We start from the raw sequence: 14,533 nt of genomic DNA on the forward strand, positions 1-14,533 counted from the left end.
TCTCTTGTCAGTTTCACCTCTGCCGCTTCTCTTGTCAGTTTCACCTCTGCCGCATCTCTTGTCAGTTTCACCTCTGCCGCTTCTCTTGTGAGTTTCACCTCTGCCGCTTCTCTTGTCAGTTTCACCTCTGCAGCTTCTCTTGTGAGTTTCACCTCTGTGGCTTCTCTTGTCAGCTTCACCTCTACCCCATTTTGTGTCTATTTCATCTTTGTAATATGTCCTCTTATCTCTGACACTGCCCCTACTCTGGGGCCGACCTTCATCACCTCATACCTGGACTATCATAGTAGCTGCTGGGTAGGAGGTCTGCCTGCCTCAGTCTTTACTCATTCCAGTCCATTCTCCATTTAGCCACCAAGGTGATCTTCCTAAATTTCAGGTCAGACCATGTCCTTCTCTGCCTCTCCCCTAACTCCCAATTCAATAAATTCCAGTGTGTCTCTAGCCTCTATGGTTAAATGTACAAGCCTCTGCTTGGCTTTTATAGCCCTTCCCACTCAGGTCCCTTTCTACCTTTCCAGGCTTACATTTCTGTCATCTGTGTACTCTGTAATCCAGTGACACCAGCCACCTCCCCATCTCCTGACACTGTATGTGTGCTGGAAGGCTCTATCTCAGCATCTTGACCTCTTGGCTTCCTTCAAGTTCCAGTTAAAATCCCGCCTTCTCTAGGAAGCCTTCATTCTAGTGCCTGCCCTCTGTTGATTACCTCCTATTTATTTTGTCTATGTCTTTATGTTGTCTCCCCCATTAGACTGTGAACTCCCCCAGGGCAGGGCCCTATTTTTACCTTTCTTTGATCCCCAGGTTGCCTCCAGTACATCTTTATACCCCTTAACACAGTGCCTGGCACATAGTAGATGCTTAATAAATGCCAGTTAGCTGGTGATCTTTGAGGGTCCTGGCATTGTTAGAACAATCCAGGAATGAACCCACAAAGTGTAGAGAATTGTCAACTTCATCTAGAACTACTTCAAATCTATGTTCATATTCCTAGTGCTGAGTCCCCATCACCCTCGGTCAAATGAAGGACATTTGCTTAGGTAATACCCCCTACTGCCCCCAACCTGCACTGAAGGTTGTGTTTCCATAGAGCACTGGCTACTTTGTATTCAAGGAATGCACTATGGGTACCACTTCTACTGGGACAATTCACAAGCCCCCTCTGCTGTGTGTCACCAGTAGATAAATTTTCTTTTAGTGCAGGTATTACGAAGACACAGTAAGAACAAAGTTAACAAAATTCCACCCTCAGTGAACCCAGAGTGCACTTTTTCATGAATACAGCACCTGGAGGGAGAGGAAGCACAAACTTAGAAAGTGAGAGGGAGGCAGGTGGATAACTCACAATTCCAGAACTTTGGGCCTCAATAGCCTTTCTCTACTCATGGAGACATTGCAGGGCTCCCCACTGGGGCTCAGGGTCTTCGCCGCATGCGAAGGATTCGCATTGAGGATCTTTCAGGACCTTCTCTCTGCAGTTTGACTTTCAAATGTTATTGCTAGCGTCTACTATTTCTTGGGATTCAAAGCTAGCTCTCTTCTCTGCTGACATGCTCTTTGAAACTACTGCCAACCTCACGTGTCTATATCTGAGAGGAGAATGTGTCCCTGTGTGACTGCTGCCTCCTCTATCAAGAAATGAAGTTCAAATTACTGGATATGGTACTTCCTGGGAGAGTAGCCCCATTGCTAGAGGCCCCACCTGATTGGAGGAAGGGAGAGAAGGGAAGCGTTGGGTTCTTCCCTGTCTCCTGGCTTCTGTTTGAACTGCAGAGAACTCTCAGGCAGCTGGAGTGTGGACAGCTCTCAGCCAGCCAATGGCATCGGCCCTTTCCATTGAATCAGATAAAAGTATTCACTCTACAAAGCAGGATCACTGGGTATGACATCTCAGTGACATCTGGTTCTCTGTATTGACCTCCTGGGGTGAGAAGGGGGCCAGCTCCTCCCCCTTGCTCTGAAAAGGCAAAGAGACAAGTGTGACCTTTAAATGGACAGTACTCCGGTGTCCTCTCTCAAGGCTGCTTCTCTCTATGCACCCTTCCTAGGGGGAGTGGAACCCATGGTCCCCTCGCTCTGTCCTCGCTTCAGCACAAAGGGCTTGGAAAGGTGCCCAAGCAACAGAGTATGTGTGTGTATATGCATGTATGCATGTGTATGTGTGTGGGGGGGGAACCTTTGTCACTCGGGAGCTGGCAGGGACACAAGCTGCAGCTGTGTTTCCATGACTTGCAGACAGATACCTGGGCTTTTCCCTATGACCACCATTAGCCTCCCATGCATCTCGGCCCCTTCCCATTCTGCCACTGATGTCCAGCTGTTGTCCTTCTCTCCTCTGGTTACATCCCCCCAGACTTTGCTACTTTCTAGCTTCTGCTCATAAGACCAGCAAATAGCTGGACAGGGGTGTCCATGCTTGGAGCTATATCACACAGGCTTTTAGGGAATGTAGTTCTCAAGGAGAACTCTGCGTTGTAAGTAGGCTTGTGCATTGCAGAAGCCATCCCTGTTCCATTGTGACTTCTGAAAAAGCCCATCGCCTCATAAGAGGCCCCCAGCAATAGGTACAAATGACCCCAAAGCTTCAGAGCCTCTTGGAGTGTTAGGGTTGGGCTGGGTGCTAGGCTCAAGCCCCTCTGGACCTCTCCCAGCTATCCCCTTTCAGTCTCCATTTCCTGAGTATTTCTTGCTGCCCAAGGGAGCACACCCTTTCCTGTACACTGACCCAGGATAGGGAACTGGTCTGACCGGACTCTTGGGGCAGGTGTGGGGTGAAGGGGTCAGCCTGGCAAGGAAGCACATGCCTCAGACAATGCAAAGGGAGCTGATCCATTTCCACACCAACCCTGGCTGTGTCACTCTCCTGTTGAACCACAAGGGGCAGGTGAGTGGCAGGGGCCATGGGAGGGAGGGCTCTGGTCCCTGGGAACGCTGCCACCACAGGTGTGGGGACATCACCGTGGGCAGGGCAGGTTCCAGCTCCTCTCCTGGGGGAGATGAGGTGACCAGTCAATCCCCCAGGTGATGAGCGAGTATCAGGCACAGCACTCTGTGACGGAGGCCTCCAGATCTTTCGCTGACCACACGGATGTGTCTGTTGACTGCTATCCCCTTCTTGAGGCCGAGAGAGAGAAGCCCCAGGAGGCCCCAGGTCTTGGGATCAAGAGCCACCACCGGCATTTTCAGACCCGAAAGAAGATCAAGATCCCAGGGCTTCCCCAGAGCCTGGAGGGCCAGCCTGAGTCCCACAGAGGCAGGTGTGCAGTAGGAGGGATGAGTGGGACCAGCCCAGGCTTTGCCAGCTTCCCGGCCTGGGGTTAAATGCATCCTCACTTTTCCCTTCCCCAACTCCCACACCCATCCCTCATTCCTCAGGGGACACAGCTCTGCAGGCCCCTCAACCTCAGCCCTGCCCCTGCCCCAGGCCAGCCTCTGCACAATGGTACATGGCCACCTGCTGTCCCCACACAGGTCCCTGAACCCCATCCCCAGCATCAACACATCCAAGAACGTCAGCCAGAGGGAGGCTAAAGAGGTCGTGGCCTTCAGGGGGTCTCTTCATGGTGGCACGGTGCCACTCCCCAGCATTCCAGGTGCCCCCCAAAGAGCGCCCTCATTTTCTCCCCTCCTCATTGCTTGTCCCTCTGTCTCTGGTAGACTGTTCCCTATGACTCTCCCAGGACTCCATCCCTGACCATGGGGAGGTGGCGGTGGGGTGGGAGGGCTGGCTGCTGAGGGCTGACCCTCAGACTGGCTCTTTATCTTCCCCAAACAGAGCTGACACAGCTGCCAGACATTGGCAAGAAGATGCAGGAGAAGTGCATTCCTGTGAGCTGCTTGTGTGTGTGTGTGTGAGACCTCACAGCCTGGGGGAAAGTGTGTGTGGAGGGGCATTGTTTGGGGAAGGGGGCTAGCCTAGGAACAAGGCCCTGCCCCTCTGGGGGCCAGGAAGCCTCTCTAAGCACTATGGGATTCCCACAGCACAGGCAGCCTCCCCCCCCCCACTGCTGCTTCTACCCCACCAGGCCCCCCTTTTCCATGACTGGCCCCCTCCCTCCCCTCAGAGAGCAAACCAGTTCCTGCCGCCACGGATCTGCAGGAAATTTGTGGACGTGGACTGTCCCATGGTGGCCCTGAGTGTGCAGAAGACCGCAGAGAGCAGATTTGGGCTGAAGCATCTGAATTATCCCCCCATCACCAAAGAGCTGAGGGAGCCTCTGTGAGGAGGATGGGGGGTGGGGTGGGGGGGCACAGACATATCCCACAATACATATGCCTCAAGGAGCTAAGCGACATGGCAGGAGGCTCTGCGTGATTGGAGGGGTGTCTATGGCTCTGGGGGAGCCCTGGGCAGGTGGGAGAGGTGGCCTGGAGCAGAAGCCAGATACTGGGTGCATAATTCATCTATTAGCCAGTATGAACTGAAAATAAACCCTGATACATGTCTGTCCAAATGAGAGAGGAGAATGATGGGGAAAGAAGGAGGCCTGCCCCAGTATCTGATGGGTCAGGATCAGGATCCCGGCCCACAACTCATCACGCTCCACCAGGCTGAGGTGCCCACATCATGTAACGTCAGTCAGAAGTTTGGATCCCCCAGAGCCAAGCGTCTTGGTCTCCTTCCCTGGCCCAGCCCCTCCTCTCTTAGGACTCATGGGGTGCAGTGGAGATGGCCCTCAGCTGGGGCATTAGCTGGCTCTCATCCCTGCCGCCCCCTCCACAGAGTCACTGACAGGATCAGCAGCCAAAGGGACCTTCTCTGGACTCTGCCTCCTTGGGATCTGTGCCAAGGCCTTGGGGGCCGTGTCTGCCTGCCCAAACAGCTGCCACTGTAGTGTTAAGACTTGGAGTTCCTCTGGGGATGTGCTGGGGGTGTCGGGGGTGGGGTAGCGGTGGGTCCCCTGCTGGGCAGCCTGTGAAGGGTGCTGGTGCTGCTGGGGAGCAGCCGGGCCGGGGCTGGCAGGCGCATCTTCTCTGGGGCCTTGGCTGGAGAGTGGATAACGGGCTGCCTACAGCTCAGTCCTTTGGGTGCACTTTTCTCTGTCTGATGTCTGAGGAGGGAGAAGTCTGGCTCCAGTGGGGAGGGTGTGTAGGAAACAAAAGATGCTGGTGCCTGGACCATGGCTGCTGATCTGAGGCCCCTTGGGCTGTGCCTGAGGGGAAAGAAGCAGCTAAAGGCCTGGCCTGGCCTGCCCAGGGGTCGATGCCCTTCCCTGGTTCCCCCCACCCAGTCTCCTCTTCAAGGGGGTGGTGCATCAATGCCTGCTGGAATGGGGTGTGTGGGGCTCCTGAGGGCAGGGGCTTCCCAATCATTCCCAGGGCACTGGCCTCCCCCCTCCCCTTCCTGCCAGGAGAGGATGGGGGGTGGGGAAGGAGGAAGGAGACAGACACAGAAATGGAGGGGAGAGAGAGGAGGGGGAGGGGGGAGAGAGAGAGAGGAGTGTTGAGAGAAGACAGAGAAGAGACAATATGAAATATCTGGGAGTCTACTTGCCAAGACAAACCCAGGAACTATGACCACAAAGTCCAGATCCAAATAATTGGAAAAATATCAGTTGCTCATGGGCAGGCTGAGCTAATATAATAAAATGACAATTCTATCTAAATTAATTTACTTATCCAGTGCTTTACCAATCAAACTACGAAAACATGATTTTTTTTTTTGAGGAGGGGAAGGCAGCGCAATCAGGGTTAAGTGACTTGCCCAAGGCCACACAGCTAGAACGTGATAAGTGTTTGAAGCCAGATTTGAACTCAGGTCCTCCTGATTCCAGGGCTGGTGCTCTATTCACTGCACCACCTAGCTTTCCCTCAAAACATAATTTTATAGAGCTAGAAAAAACACCAAAATTCATCTGGAAGAATATCAAGGGAATTAATAACAAAGAAATGCAAGGGAAGGTGGCCTAGCTGTACCAGACCTTAAGCTGTATTATAAAGCAGCAATCAAAGCCACTTGGTGAATAGACACAAAAGGGTGTACTACATCTGTTTACCAAAGAGATCAGAACAAAGGGAAAATGACCCACATGTACAGAAACATTTCCAGCAGCTCTTTGTGAGGTGGCCAAGAACTGGAAATGGAGGGGCTGCCCATCCGTTGGGGAGTGGCTGAACAAGCTGTGGCATATGAACGTAACAGAACCCTACTGTGCTATAAGAAACGAGCAGCCGGACTTCAAGAAAACCTGCAAAAACTTACAAGAACTGATGCTGAGTGCAGGGGGCAGACCCAGAGCGCAGCCCGGTAATAGCCACAGTGTGTGATGACTGACTGGGACAGACTCCGCTCTTGTCAGCAACACAAGGACCTAGGACAGCTCCCGAGGGCTCAGGACTGAAGGTGCTCTGCAGCAGATGACTTTTTCTTTTTCTTTCTTGTGGTTTTTCCCTTTTGTTCTGATTCTTCTTTCACAACATAACTAACGTGGACACGTGTTTAATATGATTGTACATGTAGAGCCTATATCAGTTTGCATGCTGTCTTGGGGAGGGGGGAATTGGAACTCAAAATCTTATGAAAGTGAATGTTGGAAACTAAAAATAAATTTAATTTTAGTATATTAAACTATTAAGAAAGAAGAGACAGAAACAGACAGGGAAGAGGGAGAAGAAAAGAGACAGATGCAGACTGTTACACAGACACAGAAATAGAAGACACACACATATACGGACATGAGATGTGCAGAGACACAGAGGGTCCTTCCTGCTGGGGGTTGGGAGGTCAGGGCGAGCACTTGGAAAGATTCTTTACTTGGACTCAGTGGGTCCGGATCCTACAGCTGGCTTGATCCCTCGATGTTCTGGTTGGGTTCTCAGAGTGGTGAGACACCTGAGGGGGGTCAGCTTGGCTAGCCTCTCCCCTAGGTGGGTCCCTGCCTCCGAGCTGGACAACGGGCTGACAGTAAGGTTCAGGCTCAGGCGCCTTCCCCGCAGCTCCGACCTGGAGTGGCCACTGGGGCTAGGCAGCAGGGGAGGGGATGGGCGCTTGAGGGAAGAAGGGATCAGGGAGTAGCTGGTTCCAGCTGACCCTCTGCTGCCACCGCTCAAGACTTTGGAAGGATCTGGAAGGCAATGGAGGTCACAGGTTCAGCAGGATAACCACCATGGGACACTCTTTGGGGACTCTGGCTGTTTGGTCTTTTTCCTCCAGTAATATGTCCCTAATAGGCTGATGCGGCCTGGGAAGGTAAGCGCGCCCATCTCAGCCATCTACAGACCTGGTCAGACCTCCATCTGCTCTCACCCACAAGGTACCACCTCAACGTTCAGGAACCTGAAAATCCCACTGTGGTCTCCCAGCCTCTCCCTGTGCCTTCCAGCCCTAGGCCCTGCCCTTCATCGGTCCCCTGCCCCAAAGGAGCCTCCCTCCCCTCCCCTCTCGCTAGCCCTGCACCTCTTCCTACCTCCATGCTGCCCCCCCCCTTGGTGGCTTTTTTTCTGAGGTCCCTTGTCCTCCCAACATCAAGCTTCTGCCTTGGGTCGTTCCCACCATCTGCTGCTGGAGAAAATCCCAACACTCTGCTGACAGGGTCTGCTACAATCTCCCTTGGGCTCTCCCTGCTGCAAGGCTGTGTATTCACTCCTCCCTCCCTCTCCCCCCTGGAATAGCTGCTCTTCCAAACCTTCTCATCTCTCCTGAAGCCTCCCCTGGCCATTCTCCCAGGTGAGGAGGCCACGGGCAAGAGAACCCTCTTCCCTCCTTAGCCTCAGTCTCACTTAATGAGGTGGCCTGAGCCCTCTGCAGGAACAAGTGACCCCCTCCATCCTGTACAGTTAGTTACCTGTCTCCAGGCCTGTCTACCCTGCCTCAAAACAAGCTCTCTTTGAGAAGGCCAGCTCCTGTCCGGGCCCACAATGCCTTTCCAAGCTCCCCTCAGCTTGGCTTCCAGCCTCGGTTTTCACTTGAACCTACTCCCTCCAAAGTGCCCAGTCATCTTTCAGTGGCCTTTTCTCCACCCTCATTGCCCTTGACCTCTCTGAAGCCTTGGGCACTGCAGATGGCCCTCTTCTCCTCAACACTCTCTTCTCTGGAAGCTTCCATTTCCTTTGCTGGCTCTTCCTCTGGGTCAGGCCCATTCACTGTGCAGGTGTGTCCTGAGCCCTCTCCTCTGCTCCTTCCAGATGAGTTTATATGCTGATTTCAACTCCCCTGGATCCACTCTCCAGTGTTCTTATCTATCTCTAACCTCTCTTCTGAGCCTGTCTCACATCTTCAATTGGCCATTGGCCATCTGGATGTCCCACGGGTGGCTGAAAGCCAACACATCCAGAACAGAGCCCACTCTCTTTCCCCCAGACTCTCCCTGTTATGCGGAGGGCACCTCCATCCTCAGTCCCCAAGGCTAACACCCTGCTGTCCTTCTGGACTTGGACCCCTCACCTTCTTGCACCTAAATCCAATCTCATGCCAAGGCCTGCTGATCTTACCTTCCTAATATTTCTCAGACACATCCCCTTTTCTTCTCTGACACAGACCCTCCTCACCTCCTTCCTGGCCTATTGCAGCTGCTGGGAGGTCTGCCTGCCTCCAGGCAGTGACCCCATGCCAGGCCATCCTCTAAAAGCACACACCATTTCATCCCATTCAATAAGCTGCAGTGGCCTATGGCCTCCAGGAACAAATCCCAAATCCTCTGGTTGGCCTTTAACATCCTTCATGACCCGCCTCTCCTCCCTGGCATCCTGGCTGGTCTTCACAAGATCCTTCAGCTCTGGATTGGGGCATTTTCTCTGGCCATCCCTGTGCCTGGCCCTCCCTTCCTCCTCATCTCTGCCTTCCCTCCCTTCCTTCTGCCAGAAGTCATTCCCAGTCACCTTTGTCTTAGTGCCCAGACCTATACATCTTCTCTAAAGCTTGTCTATACGAAGATGTTAGCATGTTGTCTCTGCCATTGGACTGGGAGCTCCCTGAGGGCAGGCAGGGCTGTTCACCTTTCTTTGTATGGGCAGCTCAGCACAGGACCTGGCCCACAGCCACTTGCTGGTGATGTGACAAGCCAGGCTTCTGTGGGCATGCCCAGTTTACTGAACATGGAGTCTGTTGGGGAAGGGGCTGGATTCTTAAAGTGGCAAGCTAGCCACTGGCCCCTTTTGGTGTGATTCCTCTATTATGTGCCCATCGTGGCTACCAAGGACTGACCCATGAGGGAAGGACTCTCCTCTCCCCGTCCCTCTCTTTGACCCCAGCTCCCAGAAGTTACATGATGATGGCGGTCACTCAGGAAGGGGAAGCCTGGGCTGACCAGTGAGATCCCAGAGATTTGGGGAAGGGAGGAGGAGAAGAGGAGGCTCTAATTGGAGATGGCCTTCTCAGTCAGGAAAGTGAAGAGATGGAGGATGGAAGGCAGGAGGTGGCAGTGACCGGAGAAGGGTCTGGAAGGATAGGGGGACATGAGTGTATTGGAGGGAAAAGGGAAGCAGTCAGTGGCTGGGAAGACAATGGAGCTTTGTGAGAGTGGAGATGACCGAGGGGGCATTGATTAAGTGCCTACTCTATGCCAGATCCTCAGAGGAGGAGGGCCACAAGCAGGGAGACCCTCAGGCTTTGACTGTGGCTCCCGGGGCACATGGCAGGTACAAGGGGCTGGCTGGAGGGAGAGGGGAGGGAGGAGGCATCCTTGGGGCCTGAGGTGGCAGCACAGACCCTGGGGTCCCTTCCCTCGCCTGGACCTGCTCCTTCTCCAGTATAAAAAGGGGGGATTGCAGTTCTATGTCAGGGACTGACCCTGTGGGCTAGCGAGTCTGTCTCCCTAGGTACAAGACCCAGCACTTACAGTCTCAGTGGAGTCCCTGACCACCAGGGGCTGCACAACATGGCTGGAGACCTCTATCAGACTGCTCCCTCCCTCATCAGGATCTCCAGGGACTCTTACTGGTCCCTCGCCTGAGTGGGGGGGGGGGTACCAGAAGAGTCTTCGAGATGTCAAGGGACAAAAGGTGGCCTTGAGAAGGAGGGGAAGGTGGCTGGACAAGTGAAATGGGAGCTTCTGGAGGCAGGAGGCTAAGAGCTGATTGAGCAGCAGGAAGGAAGGGAAGCAAGGTGGAACCTTGGAGTTACCTGGAGCAGGGCTTGGGGAGCCTGGGCAAGACCTGAGGAGGCCCTGGGCCTTCTCCTCTTCCTCCTGGTCATTCAGCACAATTGGGTCCTGCTCCTTTTCTTCCTGGGAACACACCTGGGAAAGCTGGGAGCTTCTTCCCACAACCAGCATGTCCAGCCTCCTAAAACAGCCGCTCCTGAGCTCAGCACCCCAGCTGTGGCCTCCCTGCAGCTCTCCCCACCCACCCCCGGGCACTGCAGACAAAGACCGAGTGAGGCAGAAGCTTGTCTGACCAGGGACAGATGCTATGTGAGCAGCGGTGGAGAATCTGAGGAGGAAGAAGGTGCTAGCCTATGGGAAAGGCAGCTGCCCTTTGAAGCCAGCGGATGGATGAGGCATCTGGTGAGTGCCCAGAGCACCTCCAAAGGCCTCCCTCTTCCATGAGAAGAGGCTGAGCTGCCTTCTCGTGTGGGAGGCCTGGAGGACTTCTCCCCTCCAAAGCCAAGGGAGCCTGAGAGATGGGCCTTGGTCCCAAACCCTCTTCAGAACTGAGTCACTGGGGATGAGGCCACCAGATCTGACCCATTGCCTGCCTGCACCCTTGTACTAGTGTGACCAACTCACCCAAGATGGAAGACCCTGTTCTCAGGGTATCGAGGGTCCCCTGCCATGTGGCTGGGAGCCACCAATGGCTGCATCTTGAAGCCCATGTGACTGCTCTCTCTTTCCCGTGAACCCCATTCACCCAAAGCGCTGGCACCATGCACTAATCTGGGTTTGGCCAGTTGTCCTTCCCTTTTTAGCTATAGGCCCAGGCAGTGGAATCCCCACACCCTGAAGGAGCCACAGTGATCTTGAATTGACCTCGAGCCAGGATTCCCCCGAAAGGGAAGTCTTGACAAGTCAGAAGGGCCAGACTTGAGCCCAGGGGCTTTGACATGGTGAGACTGTGCTGCAGGAGGATTGAGCTAGGCTGGGTGCCTGATCTTCTCCCCTCCCGGAGACCCACAGTGGGACAGGACACTGGGGAGATGATCATGTTCGTTCAGACCCCTCAACTGGGGGGACATAGTTAGTGGGGGATTGAACTTCCGTCAGAGACTAGCCACTCCCTAAACCTTCTAGGGCCCTGGAGAACCCTTGGGGAGAAGAACCCAGCTGGCTCTCAGGCTCTGGCAGCCGTGGGAGATGGCAGCTGATGAAGGCTCTCAGTGGCTTCCACAGTCAAACCAAGACTCTGGTTCTGGGTTCAGAGAGTCCCTGCCCTCCAAGTGCTTTCTTCATACACACCACCTCCCCCTGGCCGCAGAGGCAGAAGCCCCTGACCCTTTAGACGCAGGAGGGCATGGAGGCAGGCAGAGAAGGACCACTTTAGAGTGTGAGAAGGGGGAGTTAGGGAGGAGGCTGGGGGGAGAGCAGGAAGATGGGCTCAATCCTGCCTGACCCCAGTGGCTCTCTCTGCCCCTGACCCGGGACTCTGTAGTGGCTGAGCTGCGGGGGGTAGTCCTGAGCCCACAGACATGCTCCAGGCATCCAGTGCTGGGCAGCAGAGGGGCAGGGGCCCTTCTCCCTCCACCTACCGTTGCTGCTGCTTCTGCTTCCAAGCCTTGAACTCTGCCCAGAGGTCTGGTGGCCAGCCCAAGCCATCCTCTTCCCCACTCAAGGGTACTTCTGGTCCCTCAGGAGGTGACCTGACAGACCCCAGGGCTGGAGGCTGGGGCACTGTGAGTCCACTGTGGTCCTGGGAGCAAGCAAGAAGGGGGCCTTGGATGGGGCTGAGCGGCTGAGAATCCAGGGGGCCAGCTGACCTCTCTGAGGGGTCCAGGTTGTAGAGTAAAGAAAGTGTGCTCATCCCAAGCTAATGAGACCACAGTCCTGGGTGCTGGATAGGAATGTGCCCTAAGGGAGTCCCTGGGGGGCTCAGCAGGCAGTGCCTCCCTTGGCCTATGTCTTCCATAGCCCGCTATGGCTAGTCAAGGTGTGGCTTCCTTGTTTGCCTGGGGTGGAGGAATCAGAGAATCTGGAAAGGAGGCCCGGCTCAGAAGTATGACCAGGGTTCATGCGTTCTGTGCCTGGAGCAGAGCTAGATGGTGGCTTGGGCCCAGGAGGCTGACAGCCTCAAGCTGGGCTCAGGGGACCCATGTAGGGTGTAGGGACCCATGCCTGGTGGGGTGCACCTTCTCTGACGGTTACCTGCTAGCTGAGGTTGGAGCTAGTGCGTGAAGTGGGCTGGGGCCCCAAAGGCTGCTGAGTGTTGGACAGGAAGGGGTGTGTGGAGCAGGGTGGGAGAGGGGAAGACTGTGACCTGAAGGTCAAAGGTCCAACAAGAATTGCTGCTGAGTGTGTGTATTCGTGTGTGTTTGTGTGTGGGGTATGAGCTTCTTTATCAAGGGGAATAAACAGAGTTCTGCACCCCAGGGGGCTCCTGACCTTCAGCCCCTACTTTCCCTTGGGGAGCCTGTACACTTCCCTCTCTGACCACCCAGATGTCAGCCTGAGCTCAGGGCTCTTTGGGGCTGGTGTGCTAAGGGAGTCTTTGGGCTGTGCAATGCCAGGCCCCTCCCCAAACACCTACATGCAACCTTTGCCGGCGCTCCTGAAGGCCTTTGATGGGGTTTCCACAGAGGACCCGGCTGACACCTACAAAGAAGGAGGTTGAGTGAGCTCTCTGGTGGAGGTCAAGGGAAGAACAATAGATCCTGAGGAGAGACATGCTCCCCTCCCCCCTTGTAAGGGATGCATACCATGGGTCAGGTCACTGGAATCATTGGTGTCAGGGGCCAGATCCTCAGGGAGGGGGATTTCCGGAAGGGGATTCCCAGGAGATGACAGGGGTATTGTCCAGGGCAGCCGACCTATAGAGAGAGGCCATGGTGGTGGAGTTGGTGGTAAGGGGCTTGTAGACAGCCTCAGATTGGGGTTGAACCTCTGTCTCGGTATGCCTGCATGAGAATCTGAGTGAGAAACAGAGAGAATGGTGGTCAACCTGGTCCCTGGACAGGGCCCTCTCAGAAGTCATGGGACAAGGGGGAGGCCTGTGGCATTCTGGGTAAACTGTGGGGAGGGTGCTAACCACAGGCCAAGATTAGGGATCTCTGCCATGAAGCATGGTTGCTCTCTGCACTGTACAGACTGGTAAACTGAGGCAATCATGAGGTAGGGACTGCTGGGCCATGGCCCTGTGCTGAGCCCCGCCCAGTATCAGACAATTGTACCAGGAAACATCATCTAGGTGAGAAGATGCTGGACTCTGGTGCGGGCCTGTAACAAGGATACACCTTCACCTCCTCTTTGTCTGGGTTTTTCATCCAGATGGAGTAGAAGCCTGCCTGGGCTCTATGGGCATTCTAGCTTCCCATCAATGCCTTTTCAAGCTCATTTTCTACCAGAGCCTCAGTAAAGGAGGGGCTTGGACAGTGGCCTGGTCCTGGGGAGGGGGGCCCACCCATCCCATGAGCCACGTACTAAACTGCAAGCCATCCACATTGGCCTCCTTGATGGACTCCTTGACAATAAGCCAGTCTTTGTTGAGCTTCTGGGTGGCCTGGAGAGAGGTCTGGCCAGCAGGCACATCATCCAAGAACTGGAGGTGGGGAATGAGCTTTTTCACCTCAGCCCTGTAGTTATAATCTGGAGACTGCAAGGATAAGACAGGGGCCATCAGACCACACAGAAATATTCTGTGGGCTGTGGGGAAATCCCTCAGAGAGCCCTTTGGGCAGGGAAACTGCACCAGAACACAGTCAGGGCCAGTGGGCAGTGGCTTGACCAGTGCCAGGGACTAGGATAGGCCCATGACTTGGCTGGGGGGGTCCCAGATGCAGAGGGCTGGGTTCCAGGCTCCCTGGTGGGGGACCACAGTAGCCATTCCCAGGTCAAGGCTCCCCTGTGCCAAAGCGACATGACCCCGAGACTTCTAGGCGGCTTCTAGCCCCTTGTCAATATCACCCTCCATAAACCCTTCTCTGAACCTCACAATGTTGTATCAGGATTCACTCAATAGCCAAGGAGCAATACCACATTGTGCAAAACAACTTGGTCAATTCTGATAGTGTAAATCAGACCCACAATAACTGTGACAGCCGCAGTTACCAGCAGACTACCACTTTACCATAGTCAGTGTTCTCTTGGATATAGATCAGAGTGAAAATAATTATAACAAAATGTTTAAAAAATAACACTTGAGCCACAATTCTGAACATCCTTTTCCCAAAGTCCATCCATTCCAGTGGATTTGTTGTGGACAGTAAATATTAAAACTAGAGGAAGAATAGGAAGGGTGGGGGAGCCACCATTGATTACCCCACCCATTTAAAACTAAAATTGTTAGATAAGAACACTTCTTGGTTGGTCAAGTGATCAAAACTGAGTGTGAGCAGGGCCTGTACACTTCCTAAAATCAATCAAAGCCATTGTGTGAGAGAGCGGGTTGGGCCCTGAAGAGCTTGGATAAGACATAAAATGCAGGAAGCTATCTCAGAACAAAGAAG

At 54.2% G+C, this 14,533-nt stretch overlaps 3 protein-coding genes across 3 annotated transcripts in view; 2 read left to right on the top strand and 1 right to left on the bottom strand.

Moving 5' to 3' along the window:
- Positions 1–4,807, top strand: part of LMNTD2 (lamin tail domain containing 2) — a 19,289-nt gene extending 14,482 nt beyond the window's left edge. Inside the window, exons 10-14 of the mRNA XM_069107960.1 lie at positions 2,768–2,887; positions 3,025–3,260; positions 3,475–3,596; positions 3,779–3,831; positions 4,068–4,807. Coding sequence (XP_068964061.1) covers positions 2,768–2,887; positions 3,025–3,260; positions 3,475–3,596; positions 3,779–3,831; positions 4,068–4,226 — 690 coding nt within the window. The 3' untranslated portion in view covers positions 4,227–4,807. The remainder of the gene's footprint in view (positions 1–2,767; positions 2,888–3,024; positions 3,261–3,474; positions 3,597–3,778; positions 3,832–4,067) is intronic.
- The window catches only part of RNH1 (ribonuclease/angiogenin inhibitor 1), a 140,246-nt gene that overhangs the window by 343 nt on the left and 125,370 nt on the right, over positions 1–14,533 (top strand). The gene's annotated exons all lie outside the window — the stretch shown is intronic.
- The window catches only part of LRRC56 (leucine rich repeat containing 56), a 66,974-nt gene continuing 57,259 nt past the window's right edge, over positions 4,819–14,533 (bottom strand). Inside the window, exons 8-14 of the mRNA XM_069107961.1 lie at positions 13,509–13,680; positions 12,788–12,997; positions 12,619–12,683; positions 11,624–11,784; positions 10,064–10,224; positions 6,758–7,067; positions 4,819–5,156 (exon numbers count right to left, since the gene is read on the bottom strand). Coding sequence (XP_068964062.1) covers positions 4,841–5,156; positions 6,758–7,067; positions 10,064–10,224; positions 11,624–11,784; positions 12,619–12,683; positions 12,788–12,997; positions 13,509–13,680 — 1,395 coding nt within the window. The 3' untranslated portion in view covers positions 4,819–4,840. The remainder of the gene's footprint in view (positions 5,157–6,757; positions 7,068–10,063; positions 10,225–11,623; positions 11,785–12,618; positions 12,684–12,787; positions 12,998–13,508; positions 13,681–14,533) is intronic.

Source organism: Petaurus breviceps, unplaced genomic scaffold (genome assembly GCF_028583685.1).
Source record: "Petaurus breviceps papuanus isolate PSGF00001 unplaced genomic scaffold, PetGlider_PUasm1.0 90317, whole genome shotgun sequence".
Taxonomy (NCBI): domain Eukaryota; kingdom Metazoa; phylum Chordata; class Mammalia; order Diprotodontia; family Petauridae; genus Petaurus; species Petaurus breviceps.